This window comes from Oncorhynchus keta, chromosome 2 (assembly GCF_023373465.1).
Source record: "Oncorhynchus keta strain PuntledgeMale-10-30-2019 chromosome 2, Oket_V2, whole genome shotgun sequence".
In the NCBI taxonomy this organism is placed as follows: domain Eukaryota; kingdom Metazoa; phylum Chordata; class Actinopteri; order Salmoniformes; family Salmonidae; genus Oncorhynchus; species Oncorhynchus keta.
Window position 1 is genome coordinate 27,514,643 of NC_068422.1, and position 16,227 is coordinate 27,530,869.

The 16,227-nt window shown below is 40.5% G+C and overlaps 1 protein-coding gene across 1 annotated transcript in view; it reads right to left on the reverse strand.

Annotated features, from left to right (window-relative positions):
• LOC118366124 (transmembrane protein 150A-like) overlaps positions 1–16,227 on the reverse strand; it is a 72,266-nt gene that overhangs the window by 13,162 nt on the left and 42,877 nt on the right. The window contains exon 6 of the mRNA XM_035748545.2: positions 7,638–7,765. Coding sequence (XP_035604438.1) covers positions 7,638–7,765 — 128 coding nt within the window. The remainder of the gene's footprint in view (positions 1–7,637; positions 7,766–16,227) is intronic.

Genomic DNA, 16,227 nt, shown 5'->3' on the forward strand with positions numbered 1-16,227 from the left:
TACTGATAGTTAATGTGTTGTTTTCGTGGTAAGTGTGTTATTTCTGATGCTACCTCTATGTGAGCAGTGGTGTAAAGTACTTAAGTAAAAATACTTTAAAGTACTAGTTAAGTTGCTTTTTGGGGTATCTGTACTTTACTTAACTATGTATATTTTTGACAACATTTATTCCACTACATTCCTAAAAATAATAATGTACTTTTTATTCCATACATTTTTCCTGACACCACAAGTACTCGTTACATTTTGAATGCTTAGCAGGACAGAAAAATGGTCAAATTCACACATTTAACAAGATAACATCCCTAGTCATCCCTACTGCCTCTGACCTGGCGGACTCAATAAACACAAATGCTTTGTTTGTAAAATTGTGCCGTCTGGTTTCCTTAAAAATTCATTTGAAATGATTTATACTTTTACTTTTGATACTTAAGTATATTTTAGCAATCACATGTACTTTTAAAATGTAAGTCTATATAAAACGGAATATATTTAGTATTTTACTGGGTGACTTTCACTTGTACCGGAGTCATTTTCTATTAAGGTATCTTAACTTCTTTTGTTGTTGACAATTGGGTACTTTTTCAACCACTGCCTGTGAGGCTTTCATCTTAGTACTGTTTGTGCTACTGTGCCATCTGACAGAACTGCCCATTATATTTTCACTGCTTCAAAATTGTCTACTAGTGTGTAGCCTATATGAATGTTAAATATTGTATATATATATGTATGCAATGCATCTAAACGTGTATTTAGGTCCAGCACATTTGTTTGATGAAGAACGTTTTATAGAATTGAACTGAGTAGGGAAGGTTACAGACGGTCTCTGATTGGGTACAGATGGGGTCTGTGACACATGTGCACACAGTCTGCTCCTGGATGTTAGACACACACACACACACACATACAGGGTACGAGCCGTGATGACTCACTTCCCGCAAAAAATTCCCCCCTCGGTTTTCCACCGAATGAGCTGAGGGCAGAGAGGCCCCAGAGGAAAGGAGAAATAGAAAGATAGAGGGAGAAAGAAAAGGAGGGAGTCACAGATGCAACTCCATGTTCTTACTTATGTTTTGGCACACAAACACACACACCACAAAGAGGCTAACGAGAATCAGGGGAGCAGAGAAGGTGGCAGCTTTGCTCCTCTCTTCCCCACACCAGTTTTTTTTATAAAGAGTCTCTGTCTGGCATTCAGGGTAGAAACATCCTGTACACACACACACACACACACACACACACACACACACACACACACACACACACACACACACACACCACTTCCTTCTACAAAAACACACCACAGCACAGGGAGCCCAGAACACCAGGAGCCCAGAGCACCAGGAGCCCAGAGCACCAGGAGCCCAGAGCACCAGGAGCCCAGAACACCAGGAGCCCAGAACACCAGGAGCCCAGAGCACCAGGAGCCCAGAGCACCAGGAGCCCAGAGCACCAGGAGCCCAGAGCACCAGGAGCCCAGAACACCAGGAGCCCAGAACACCAGGAGCCCAGAACACCAGGAGCCCAGAACACCAGGAGCCCAGAACACCAGGAGCCCAGAACACCAGGAGCCCAGAACACCAGGAGCCCAGAGCACCAGGAGCCCAGAGAACGACCAATATGTATTTTTTAAGGCCGATGCCGATATTGATTTTTAGGGGTCTAAGAGACCGATGGCCAATATTTTTGCAGATATTCAATATCATTAAATGAGAACATTTTTATAAATACATTTCCCAGAAACAGCCATGTATGCATTATAATGCATACATTATAAAATCAAACAATAAATATAACTGTTTTTAACAATGTAACTACATAACATAATGGTAATAATGGTATTTGAATGGTAAATGTCTTGATAATTTACCCAGTTTAAGATGGCATAGGCCTACTCACAATACAGGCAATACCAGGCGAATGCATAAATCAACAGGAGTGTGTGCGTGCATTGATTATTGAGCTTGACTGATCAGTGGAGTCTATGGTGCTACAGATGACAGATGCTTTCCATTTGGGGCAGCAGGTAGCCTAGTGGTTAGAGCGTTGGAATAGTAACCGAAAGGTTGCAAGATCGAATCCCTGAGCAGACAAGGTAAAAAATCTGTCGTTCTGCCCCTGAACAAGGCAGGTAACCCACTGCTCCTAGGCCATCATTGAAAATAAGAATTTGTTCTTAACTGACTTGCCTAGTTAAATAAAGGTCAAATAAATTAGCCTACTGATCAACAACATTTGCATATATAGTAAGCATCACTCCATCTACTCAATGCACGTGTCTAATGTAATGTGATCATGGATGATTACGAGAATAGTATTATTATTAGTAGTATTATCATTTCCTACGATCAGGAAGAAAAAATAATAATAATTGATGAAATGTTGATTTTGTGTCACCGGCCTACACACAATACCCCATAATGTCAAAGTGGAATTATGTTTTTAGAAATGTTTGCAAATTAATAAAAAATGTAAAGCTGAAATTTCTTGAGTCAATAAGTATTCAACCTATTTGTTATGGCACGCCTAAATAAGTTCAGGAGTTAAAATGTGTTTAACAAGTCACAAAAATAAGTTGCATGTACTCACTTTGTGCAATTGTCACGTTCTGACCATCGTTCTTGTGTGTTTTCCTTGTTTTAGTGTTGGTCAGCTGGGTGGGCATTCTATGTTGTGTGTCTGGTTTGTCTATTTCTATGTTTGGCCTGATATGGTTCTCAATCAGAGGCAGGTGTTAGTCATTGTCTCTGATTGGGAACCATATTTAGGTAGCCTGTTTTGTGTTGGGTTTTGTGGGTGATTGTTCCTGTCTTTGTGTTTGTGGCACCAGATAGGACTGTTTCGTTTTTTTTCACGGTTCTTGTTTTGTAGATTGTTGTATTTTAATCTTTATTAAAGTTGTACAAAAATAACCACGCTGCATTTTGGTCCGCCTCTCTTTCACCAGAAGAAAACCGTTACAGCAAGTGTTTAACATAATTTTTTTATGACTACTTCATCTCTGTACCCCACAAAGACCAGGGAGGTTTTCCAATGCCTCCCAAAGAAGAGCACCTATTGTAGATGGGTAAAAATATATAATAAAAAATTGCAGACATTAAATAACTCTTTGAGCATGGTGAAATGATTAATTACACTTTGGATGCACCCAGTTACTACAAAGATACAGGTGTCTTTCCTAACTCAGTTGCAGGAGAGGAAGAAAACTGAACAGGGATTTCACCATGAGGTCAATGGTGACTTTAAAACAGAGTTTATTGGGCCTTAACCTATGGACTTCACGACTGGGAATACAGATATAGAGTATCGGGCCGATATTGGCCTTTGCCGATAATCCCTCAACATAGCAAAACTGTTGCTACGACAGCCGCCAAGGCCTAATGTACTGAACAATGTTTTTAAGACCCCCATCCTAATCTCTATGGCAAACCTCCTATAGTACCAAAAATGGATGCCCCAGTACCATGCATTGTAAATAAGAATTTGTTCTTTACTGACTTGCCTAGTAAAAATACACAGAGATATGCACACAGCTTAAAGTCCAGGCACTGAGCCAAGGTTCTAAATATTTAAACTTGCAGAAACTCAGTCCTGAACAACCAAATACCAGTGTGTGTGTGTGTGTGTGTTCCGGTATGTGAGACGTCCATAACTACAACATGAAGCAGATCTGGAATGTACCAGTCAGAGGGAGGTGAGGTAGAGAAGGGGAGGACAGGAGAGGAGAGTGAAAGATTGGGAGCAGCGGACGAGGGCGGGGGGCACTGAACTACTGAAAATACAAGATTGTGCCAAGCCATATTCCCTCTAATTTTTGGGGGCCCTGAGCAAATGTTAGGTCTTGTGGGTGGAAATTTGAACGTTGTGAGAATTTTGTGCAACTTCTGGCGCACGTTTACAGTGAACAATGAGGCTGTACCCTTATAGTTTTAGACAGTAGCCAATAGGCTATTGTGGCTATTTCAGCATAATGTAGCCCTACCAACAAAACCAGTAATACCTTTGGAAATACCTTTTGATTTCTATACCTTTTGATTTGCAATTAATTGAAAAGCCGACTGTGAGCCAGGCATCAGGCATAATCGCCCAACCTCACTAATGCTCGTGGTTGAATGGAACCAAATCTCTGCAGCAATGTTCCAACATCTAGTGGAAAGCTTTCCCAGAAGAGTGGAGGATGTTATAGCAGCAAAGGGGGGACTAACTCCATATTAATCCCCTTTATTTTGGAATGAGATGGTCGACGAGCAGATATCTACATACTTTTACATACTCATGTAGTGTATATAGTGCAAACAAAATGGGGCGAACTCAGTGAAGTTCAATCTCTTGCGTGTCTGCGCGGCCTCGCATCAGCGAGGCAGTCCTGGAGGTGTGTGGATGCGCAAGCGCGCAGCTTAGAGGGCACATTGGTGCCAAGCCAGGATGTTTCCACCACAAATTTCTCCTGATGCATATTGAGACCTACACAACAGATGTGAAAAACTGGACTAAACTCAACTTGAGACCACCTTTGGAGGCGTGAATCGACTGTCAAACTATTTCTATTATGGATGACCTAGCCTAGAGCCTCTCATGTGGTGCAATGAAACCATTGTGTTATGTGAAACCATTGTAAAATGTTTGTGAAATACATTGCATTCGGGAAGTATTCAAACCCCTTGACTTTTCCACATTGTGTTACGTTACAGCCTTATTTTTAAATTGATTAAGTAAAAATAATTTCTCATCAATCTACACACAATACCCCATAATGATCAAGTGAAAACAGGTTTTTAGAAATGTTTGCAAAAAAACAAAAACAAAACATAAATACATTACTTATTAGACCCTTTGCTATGAGACTCGAAATAGAGCTCAGGCGCATCCTGTTTCCATTGATCGTCCTTGAGATGTTTCTACAACTTGATTGGAGTCTACCTGTGGTAAATTCAATTAATTGGACATGATTTGGAAAGGCAAACACCTGTCTATATAAGGTCGCACAGTTGACAGTGCATGTCAAAGCAAAAACCAAGACTTGAGGTTTAAGGAATTGTCCGTAGAGCTCCGAGACATGATTGTGTCAAGTTACAGATACAGGGAAGGGTACCATTGAAGGTCCCCATTGAAGGTCCCCAAGAACACAGCCTCCATCATTCTTAAATGGAAGAAGTTTGGAACCACCAAGACTCTTCCTAGAGCTGGCCGCCCGGCCAAACTGAGCAATCGGGGGAGAAGGGCCGTAGTCAGGGAGGTGATCAAGAACCTGATGGTCACTCTGACAGAGCTCCAGAGTTCCTCTGTGGAGATGGGAGAGGTTTCCAGAAGGACAACCTTCTCTGCAGCACTCCTCCAGTCAGGCCTTTATGGTAGAGTGGCCAGATGGAAGCCACTCCCCGCTTGGTGTTTGCCAAAAGGCACCTAAATACTCTCAGACCATGAGGAACAAGATTATCTGGTCAGATGAAACCAAGATTGAACTATTTGGCCTGAATGCCAAGCGTTACGTCTGGAGGAAACCTGGCATCATCCCTACTGTGAAGTTTGGTGGTGGCAACATAATGCTGTCAAGATGTTTTTCAGCGGAAGGGACTGGGAGACTAGTTAGGTTTGAGGGAAAGATGAACGGAGCAATGTACAGAGAGATCCTTGCTAAAAACCTACTCCAGAGCGCTCAGGACCTCAGATTGCAGTGAAGGTTCACCTTTCAACAGGACAACAAGCACACAGCCAAGACAATGCAGGAGTGGCTTCGGGACAAGTCTCTGAATGTCCTTAAGTGGCCCAGCCAGTGCCCGGACTTGAACCCGATCTAACGTCTCTAGAGAGACCTGAAAATAGCAGTGCAGCGACGCTCCCCCTGCATCCTGACAGAGCTTGAGTGGATCTGCAGAGAAGAATGGGAGAAACTCCCCAAATACAGGTGTGCCAAGCTTGTAGTGTCATACCCAAGAAGACTCGAGGCTGTAATCACTGCCAAAGGTGCTTCAAAAAAGTACTGAGTAAATGGTCTGAATATGTAAGTAAATCTGACATTTAAAAAAATTGTCATTATGGGGTATTGTGTGTAGATTGATGAGGGGTAAAAACAACTTAATCCATTTTAGAATAAGGCTGTAACATAACTTAATACTTTCCAAATGTACTGTAGTTGTGGAACAGTGTTGCATTGCTGAACTACCGTGGCTATGTCAAACAAACATGTGCAGTTGTGAAACCATGTTGCGTTGCTGAACGTATGTACCTGGTGTAAAACTGGAAAAACGTTTGTGAATCACGGTTGTCGAACCGTGTTCTCTTGCCTTCAGAAAGTATTCATACCCCTTAACTTATTCCACATTTTGTTGTGTTACAGCCTGAATTCAAAATGTAATAAAATCGATTTCGCGTTACCCATCTACACACAGTACCCCATAATGACAAAGTGAAAACATGTTTTTAGACATTTTTGCACATTTATTGTAAATGAGATACAGAAATAACTGATTTACATAAGTATTCACACCCCTAAGTCAATAAGTTAGAATCCCTTTTGGCAGCGATTACAGCTGTGAGTCTTTCTGGGTATGTCTCTAAGAGCATTGCACACCTGGATTCTTCAAGCTCTTTCAAACCTTGACATACATTTTCAATCTGATGCAAGTCAAAGCTGTAACTAGACCACCCATGTCATCTTGGTAAGAAACTCAAGTGTATATTTGGCCTTGTGTTTTAGGTTATTGTCCTGCTGAAAGGTGAATTCATCTCCCAGTGTCTTTTGGAAAGCAGACTGAACCAGGTTTTCCTCTAGGAATTTGCCTGTGCTTAACTCTATTCCATTTATTTTTATATTTAAAAAAAACTCCCTAGTCCTTGCTGATGACAAGCATACTGATAACATGATGCATCCAGGACATAAAGGTAATTCCTTTGCCACATTTTTTGCAGTTTTACTTTAGAGCATTATTGAAAACAGGATGCATGTTTTTGAATATTTGTATTCTGTACAAGGCATCCTTCTATTCACTCTGTCATTTAGGTTAGTATTGCGGACTAAATACAATGTTGTCAATCCATCCTCAGTTTTCTCCTATCACAGCCATTAAACTCAAACTGTTTTAAAGTCACCATTGGCCTCATGTTGAAATCCCTGAGCGGTTTCCTTCCTCTCCAGCAACTGAGTTGAAGGACGCCTGTATTGACTGGGTGTATTGATACACCATCCAAAGTGTAATTAATAACTTCGACATGCTCAAAGGGATATTCAATGTCTGCTTTTTTTTAACCTACTTACCAATAGGTGCCCTTCTTTGTGAGGCATTGGAAAACCTCCCTGGTCTTTGTGGTTGAATCTGTGTTTGAAATTCACTGCTCAACTGAGGGACCTTACAGGTATGTGTGGGGTACAGAGATGAGGTAGTCATTCATGTTAAACGCTATTATTGCACACAGAGTGAGTCAACAACTTTTTATGTGACTTGTTAAGCACATTTTCACTCCTGAACTTATTTAGGCTTGCCATAGCATAGGGTTGACTACTTAGACTCAAGACATTTCAGCTTTTAAATGTTAAATATATATATTGTTAATTAAAAATATAATTCCACTTTGACATTATGTGGTAAATGTGGAAAAAGGCAAGGAGTGTGAATTATTTCTGAAGGAACTGTACGTACCTGGAAGTTGCCGACCATGATGAGTCCTGCAGCACAGATCCAGCCAGTGGAAAGGCCCGCTGTGTTCAATACACAGTTCTGATGCTTCTCTATCACATGGGCATAACGCAGGAGGACTATCACAATCACTATGGAGAGAGAGATACATATAATTATATTCATTGTGCAAACAAAATAAACACACACTATGGGACAGAAGGAGGGGGAGAAAAAGTTGAATTCTGATAGTAAACATGAGCCTAGGGGGAAGAGTGACGTTATGAATGAACAGCAAAAGCAACAACAAAAGCAGCTAGCTAGAGTTCCCCTGCAGGGGGGCATTTAGCTGAAGAGACACAGACAGACAGTGGTAAGAAGAAAATAAATGGTTTCGTTGTGTGTGTGTGTGTGTGTGTGTGTGTGTGTGTGTGTGTGTGTGTGTGTGTGTGTGTGTGTGTTCAGTACACCCAAGTCATTTCGGAGAAGTGAGTTACAAGCATGGAAAACTCACTCCCTTGTCTCCAGGGTTAGTAGGAATAGGAAATGATCCCTCTTGTCTTGGTGTTCTGGTTTTGCTTTAACATAGTGAATCTCTTTGAGAGAAGGAGGAAGAGAGCTAATTGGCGCTTACTGCATTGGATTATAGTGTCTCTATGTTGCATGTCATGTTGAATGGCTGGCTGTCTAGCCAACTGTCCTGGTCAATAGGGTTCGGCTGATTCTGAATAAAAACAAGTTTCAGTATTGAAGCCTTCAATAGTAACAATATATTTAATTTGTATAGCGCTTTTCATTACAAAAATAATCTCAAAGACGCTCTTAAAACAACAAAACATTTTAGTTAGCCTATTGACAACTCTGGGTGGAAGATCTTCCACGGTCATCCACAGAGGCAGGTGTAAGTCTAGCAGGTCACATCCTGTGTCCGATCCGGTCTCATGCGCACCTTCCTTGGGCTGTTGCGGTGACCGTATTACCACCATGAACGCAGTGTAAAATTCCATATAACCGCTGAGTAACGGTATTCTCCTCTTATGCACTCTGGACATGCTTTGGTAGTAGCCAAATTGCTAACTACCATCAGGTCCTAATGGCCTGGTACTCAGGGCTCTATTGTCCCTCTAACCACTCTGACATCAATGCAAATGCATAAAAAAAACACATCAAACACTTATTATCAAAACAGTATGTGCTTTTAAAATGCACGTCACTGTGATGATCAATTTGAAGAAAGTTCAACAGCCGGTTGAAACTAAGTGTAAAACATGGTTGTTGTGGATGTTGTTTCAAAGACTAACACAACGAAATGGACAGCTTTCTAAGGTGATGATTAACTCAAAACAGCCATATGCATATTAGTTTATGCAATAAACTTAATTAAAATTATGATTGTGTCGTTACACAATACGATTCTCTGGTCTGATGAAACCAAGATTGAACTCTTTGGCCTGAACGCCAAGCGTCATGTGTGGAGGAAACCTAGCACCATCCTTATGGTGAAGCATGGTGGTGGCAGCATCATGCTGTGGGGGTGTTTTTCAGCGGCAGGGACTGGGAGACTAGGATCGAGGGAAAGATGAACAGAGCAACTTGAACCTGATCGAAAATCTCTGGAGACCTGAAAATATCTGTGCAGTGACGCTCCACATCCATCCTGACAAATCTTGAGGATCTGCAGAGAAGAAACTTCACAAATACAGGTGTGCCAAGCTTGTAGCATCATACCAAAAAAGACTCAAGGCTTTAATCGCTGCCAAAGGTGCTTCAACAAAGTACTAAGTAAAGGGTCTGAATACGTATGTAAATGTAATATTACATTTATTTCGTAAATATATATATATATATTTTTATCTAAAAACCTGTTTTTGCTTTGCCATTATGGGGAAGATTATGGTGTGTAGATTGATGAGGAAAATCCATTCATCCATTTAAGAATAAGGCCGTAATGTAACAAAATGTGGAAAAAGTCAAGGGGTCTGAATCATGTTTCTTTAGACCAGACTAAAATAAATAATGGATTTATTATGATGGTGTATTGATTTAAACCTTCTTTTTTTATGTAGCGGCTTGTATTCAGCTTGTATGAGTGGAGGAGATGCTAAACGTGTTTATGTTAATTAACAGTCAACCGCTAAGCTTAGGCCACATGAAGTTGCAGTCTACATGGATAGTCCACCTTGAAATAAACCATTGGGGAAAGATTTTACTGAGCATCTGCCATCTTCTACAGTCTGCAAGCCACTGCCATCTCTTGTTGTTTCAAATAAAAACTGTTAGCTAGCTAGCTAAAATGTTAGTGCTTGACCCTAATGTAGGCTTATAATGAAGAAACATGTTGATGTTTGATAACAAAATACATTTCTCTCTAAAATGGCTGAACCTATCTGATACTACATTCAGTGTTGTTTCCAATAGCAACAGTGTCCTTCTGAGAATACCTGTCATCCCATAATAGATTACAATGCAGATTCAGGATGTGTACTAACTAAAGCAATTGATGAGTTAGCACCTGCAATGACCTCCATGTTACCATGGAAGGACATAGAATCTCTGAACAAGGTTCACTAGCTGGAAGAAAAATTGGCCTGAAACGGGAAGGGTGTTATGTTTGCAATGGTGTGTCCTAATGAATACGACACTGGCCTTGCAATGGGACATGGCTATGGACATTTCCAACCGCTAATGCCAAATTAAAGTAAATGTGCCCCACCACAGAACAGCATGTGCCTGTTCCTCACACTGGTTCTCTCTGAACTCAGGAAAGAGAGGGGGAAACTGAGCCATGGCTTTGACCCAGACCCAGATATTTTGGCTCTGACAAAGCCTTATTTTCCACCGTAAGTCACATATAGATTTGACACAAACACACACACCAGGGCTGCACAATTAATCAAATCCCAATCTAAATTGTGGTATTGACATGTGCAATACCCATATCACAAGAGAATGTGATTTTCTCATTTCTTTGGCGGGAGAGGCTATACAAACAAATGTCACACCTTGATCTGTTTCACCTGTCCTTGTGATCGTCACCACCCCCTCCAGGTGTCACTTATGATCCCCGGTGTATATATCCCTGTTTTTCCTGTCTCTCTGTGCCAGTTAGTCTTGTTTGTCAAGTCAACCAGTGGTTTTCCTTGCCTCTATTTTTTCCCCAGTCTCTTTTGGTTCTAGTCCTCCTGGTTTCGACCCTTGCCTGTCATGACGCCAAACCGGCCTGCCTGACCACTCTGCCTGTCCTGTCTTCAAGCCTGCCTATTGACTTGTACTGTTTGGACTCTGACCCGGTTTATGAACTCTCGCCTGTCCCCAACCTACCTTTTGCCTACCCCTTGGATTAATAAATATCGGAACTCAAACATCTGCTTCTTGTGTCTGCATTTGAGTCTCGCCTTGTGTCTTGCCAAAATTGATGAAGTATGCCGCGCAGCTGCGAGTTGAGTGGAGACGAACGGATTCAGTTCAGGCTAGCTAGTTTATGCTTGTGGTTGGAAACTTTAGAGAGAATTTTAATCTTGTCTGTCGAGGTTGGGACTTGGAGATGGTTCAAAATATTAAGTTGTCAGAGTAATTGTTTTTGTTAACAAAAATTTAGATGTTAATGCCATAGGCCTAGTTGTACATTTACAGTGAAAATCACTAGTTATAATAAATTTGCTTTAGCCGTCACCCTTGCCTGATATTGGCTACACTAGCTTTGCCTGGCTACCCAAACTCCTTGCTCTGGCGAAATGCTACACCACACCCACGGACGTTAGTTTGATCTCCGTAGTATGTCTGGATCTGAGTACATCACAGACAATTTCTTGAATGGAAATCCGGCCATCACCCCTGGTGAGACAAAACCGCAACTCGTCAGTCCTGTCTGGTCCAGTGACGGTGGGTTTGTGCCCATAGGCGACGTTGTTGCCGGTGATGTCTGGTGAGGACCTGTCTTACAACAGGCCTACAAGCCCTCAGTCCAGCCTCTCAGCTTATTGCGGACAGTCTGACCACTGATGGAGGGATTGTGTGTTCCTGGTGTAACTCAGGCAGTTGTTGTTGCCATCCTGTACCTGTCCCGCAGGTGTGATGTTTAGATGTACCGATCCTGTGCAGGTGTTGTTACACGTGGTCTGCGACTGCGAGGACAATCAGCTGTCTGTCCTGTCGCCCTGTAGCGTTTTCTTAGGCGTCTCACAATACGGACATTGCAATTTATTGCCCTGGCCACATCTGCAGTCCTCATGCCTCCTTGCAGCATGCCTAAAATTCACGCAGATGAGCAGGGACCCTGGGCATCTTTCTTTTGGTGAGTCAGTAGAAAGGCCTCTTTAGTGTCCTAAGTTTTCATAACTGTGACCTTAATTGCCTACCGTCTGTAAGCTGTTAGTGTCTTCACGACCGTTCTACAGGTGCATGTTCATCAATTGTTTATGGTTCATTGAAGAAAAATTGGAAACAGTGTTAAAACCCTTTACAATGAAAATCTGTGAAGTTATTTGGATTTTATGAATTATCTTTGAAAGACGGTCCTGAAAAAAAAGGTTATTTTTTTGCTGAGTTTAGTAATGCTGCACACTCAAAGAAAGGTTAAAATCTCACCTTTCTGGTAAATTGAAAAGGTATAGTCACTTTCGAAGTACACAGTACAAATATGATACAAATATTTAAAGAATTATATGATGCATTACCTATTCAACAAAACTGTATGAATAAGGCTTGAAATGACTTATATACTTTCTAAATATAGCATAATCAACTTATAAAACGACTAACTGTAAGATTTCACCCTCCTTATAACTGTAAATACATATTTGTATGTTTAGTGTTAGAAAAAAATGTGCACAGGGCTTCCTGAACTCGTTAGGAACTTGCCTTTCATCTAATATTAATTTTGTCTGTCTATGACACTATGACAAACAAAGTTTTTGGTTTAAAATCTATGAATAATATTAGATTAATGGCTAGAAATCGATCTTTGACTGTGCTACCGTGATGAAACCACTCTACTGCAGCACTACGATGTCAGCGGCTGTGATTTGTAATTTTAATGTTATTTATTTTACAGAATTTGCACAACCTTTCACAACTTTGTTACTGTTGTATTTTCCAGCCCCAGTTTAAACATATCAAATCAAACTTTATTTGTCACATGCGCTGAATACAACAAGTTTAGATTTGACCATGAAGTGCTTACTTAACCAACAGTGCAGTTCAAGAAGAGTTAACCCTAAATGAAGCAAATGTAAGTTTGGTTATTACTCATCATTTCAGTTATATTACTTGACTTTAGGGGCAGTCAATAAAATAATTAAACATGTTTGAATACCCAGAAGGTGGTAGACATTATTTTTATGTTAAAAGGTTCAATAAAACATGTTGGAAAATATTTGTTTCATTTGGTTTTGTATTCAGTTAGCACAGTATGAATTCATTCCTATGATCTCATTGTAGAATTGAAAAAGAAAATATTAGATTTTTTCTATAAATCGTGCAGCCCTAACACACACGCACACACACACAAATATATCTAAATCAGTCCCAACACACCTCAGTTAAATGGGTCAGGAAATTCTCTGGGTTGTCAAATACACATACACACATGTGTTATTTGGCTTGACCGCATGCTGTGTATTTATGAGTAGGAATTGGCAGGAAACAATGCATTTACACCCAAACACTGCCAGTGTGTTTACTGCCTTGTTAAAACTGGTGATATTACTGGAGTGTAGTAGCTTGCAGACAGGCGGTTGACATTTTGGGATAGGGTAGAGAATGTCATACCAGGGGTATCTAAGTAGTTGTAGCTCAATAGGATTAAGGTGGCAAGAAGAAACCTGCTCTGCAGTACCATATCCTAACTTGAGACTGCCTTCAAGATGGAATCCGCGCCACTGTCTGCACCAGAACCTTTGTTTTGTGGTCGAAATTGAGCTGAGGTGCATTGAACAGTGTAGTAAAAAAATCAAAACAGCTCATATTCTGCTGTTCTATCACATGTACAATTGTTTCAAAAAGGGAAAGAACCCGTGTTTGTTGTTTGCAGTAGAGTCGTTCCATCAATTCGGTGCCTTTCGCGAGGTGTAACTTGGCCCCAAAAAACATTCATGTCACATCTACTCCCGGTTCCCGCTCCGGTGGTCTACTAACCACCGGTCCTGGAAACCCATCGTTATGCACACCTGCACAACCATCATTAGTCACACCTGGACTTCATTACTCCCTTGATTACTTACCCTTTATATAAAACTCTTTTGTTATCAGTCATCAGGTAGTATTGTTTACGTTTCCATGTCAGACATTTCTCTTGGTTTGTACCGTTCCATGTTCATTATTATAGAACTCACTAACTGCACCTGCTTCCTGTCTCCCTGCGTCTACGTTACAGTTTCATTTCATAACAATTGAACATTCTGTCATAAAGAGCACATTTTCGAATTCAGAAAAAACAAGTTCTCATCATAAAAAAGACTAGCCTATAGTAGTGGCAATTAAGGTAACATGGTTGACGACTTCATCTTAAAAGCGCCATACATGAAAGCTTGTTGTTTGCAACAGTGAATGGCAGTTGAAAGCAAGCGGCACAAAATAATTGTTATTGTTAAAACATTTCTAGCCTGTCCTATGGGTAACAGTGTTGACGTGTTAACCTCGACCCACTCAGTTTTCCACCACAAAATTTGCCAAAAGAGTAGGACCAGCACACATGCTTTTACACTGCTTTTACTATTAATTGTTCAATGTTTCTTTGGAAAAAAAAACATTTAAAAAAGGAATAGTTTCACCACATTAAAACAAGAGTTCAGTTCACGTAACAGGCTTGACTTTAAAATGAGGGACAGTCGTAAGTGAATCTCTAATCTCATTAAATAAATCATCTTCAGAAATGACTGTCAAAGCAACAACATAACTAGGACTTTACAATTATGGTGAAACTAGGAGAAATGTTGGGATTAAGTAGGTTAAAATCTTCATAGATGTCACAGAGGGACATGTCAAAATGAAAAAGTCTATTCATATAAAAAAAATGAATTCTCCATGTGGTCTATATTAAAAGGCACTGCATTTAATATAACAGGCTTTCGAAATGCAATATTGGTGATCAATTTCAATTTAAAATAGCAAAGGGACACAAAAGGCACTCTTTTCGTTGTTGTTGTAATATCCCAAATGGTTTACTAGTTGTCTAGTATGTGCTTCATAAATGTGCAAAGAGTATAAAAATTGGAATTTATATCAGAAATGGGCAACTTGTTCTCATTCTGAGAAATATGCATGTTCTTAACCAGGTAGGCTACTTGATTTCAATATCTTAAAGTGAACAGGCTATGTTGTTCAAACAGTTGGAGACAGACATGAGTGTGTATTCATAAAAGTTAAACTTTTCTGCCTTGTTTGCAAGCAAATAGATCCAAGTTGGCTAGACTTTAAATATAATGATTAGCTGGCTACTCACTAGCATGCGGGTTTGTGCTTGAGAGATTGTTTATGAGACTAGTGTTAATTTTCTACAACGCCTGCTATAAGAAGTTGTTAATTATTAGTGAATGTGCATTGTGCATGGTTCTGGTACAATTTGTAGCAAAAACATAATTTTCATAAGCAGACTTGAAAGCCAGATCAGTGATTTTTGCAAAATAGCAGGTTAAACTATTTTGACAAAATAATTAAATTATTAGTGGGTCTTATATTTAGCCTAGGTATAATTTCACATGCAGTTTATTGACCTTAAATTGTGCAACAAAGCTTATTTAGAAAAATCTAGATATATATCGTGAATAGCCTAAACGTTTGAAAAACATTGAGATATGATTTTTAGGACATATCAACCAGCCCAGTTTGAGTTAGTTTGGGCAAAACACTAATTTGACCCTCTGTGGAATGGTGAGTCTCCCACGAACACGTAAATGTTGATTGTCTTGCTCTAGGATGCCCACTAGCCTCATAAGACTTGTCTGAAGACAAATATGGAAGTATATAGTGCATTCGGAAAGTATTCAGAGCCCTTGACTTTTTCCACATGTTGTTATGCAGCTGCATTATTCTAAAAATGATTAAATGTATTTTTTCCCTCATCAACCTGTACACAAATCAAATTGTATGTCACATGCGCCGAATACAACAGTGAAATGCTTACTTACACGCCCTTAACCAACAATGCCGTTTTAAGAAAATGCTTTTTTTTATGTGTCCAATGTGCAGGGGTACCGATGTCGAGGTAGTTGAGGTAATTATGCAGGTAGGGTTATTAAAGTGGCTATGCATAGATGATAAGTGGCTATGCATAGATGATACGAGAGTAGTAGCAGCGTTGGGGGGGGGGTAAATAGGATAGCCATTTGATTAGATGTTCAGGAGTATTATGGCTTGGGGTAGAAGCTGTTTAGAAGCCTCTTTGGACCTAGACTTGGCGCTCCAGTACCGCTTGCCGTACGGTAGCAGAGAGAACCGTCCATGACTGGGGTAGCTGGAGTCTTTGACAATCTTTGGGGTCTTCCTCTGACAACGCCTGGTATAGAGGTCCTGCATGTCAGGAAGCTTGGCCCCGGTGATGTACTGGGCCATACACATACACGTGCCTTGCGGTAGGAGGCCGAGCAGTTGCCATACCAGGCAGTTATGCAACCGC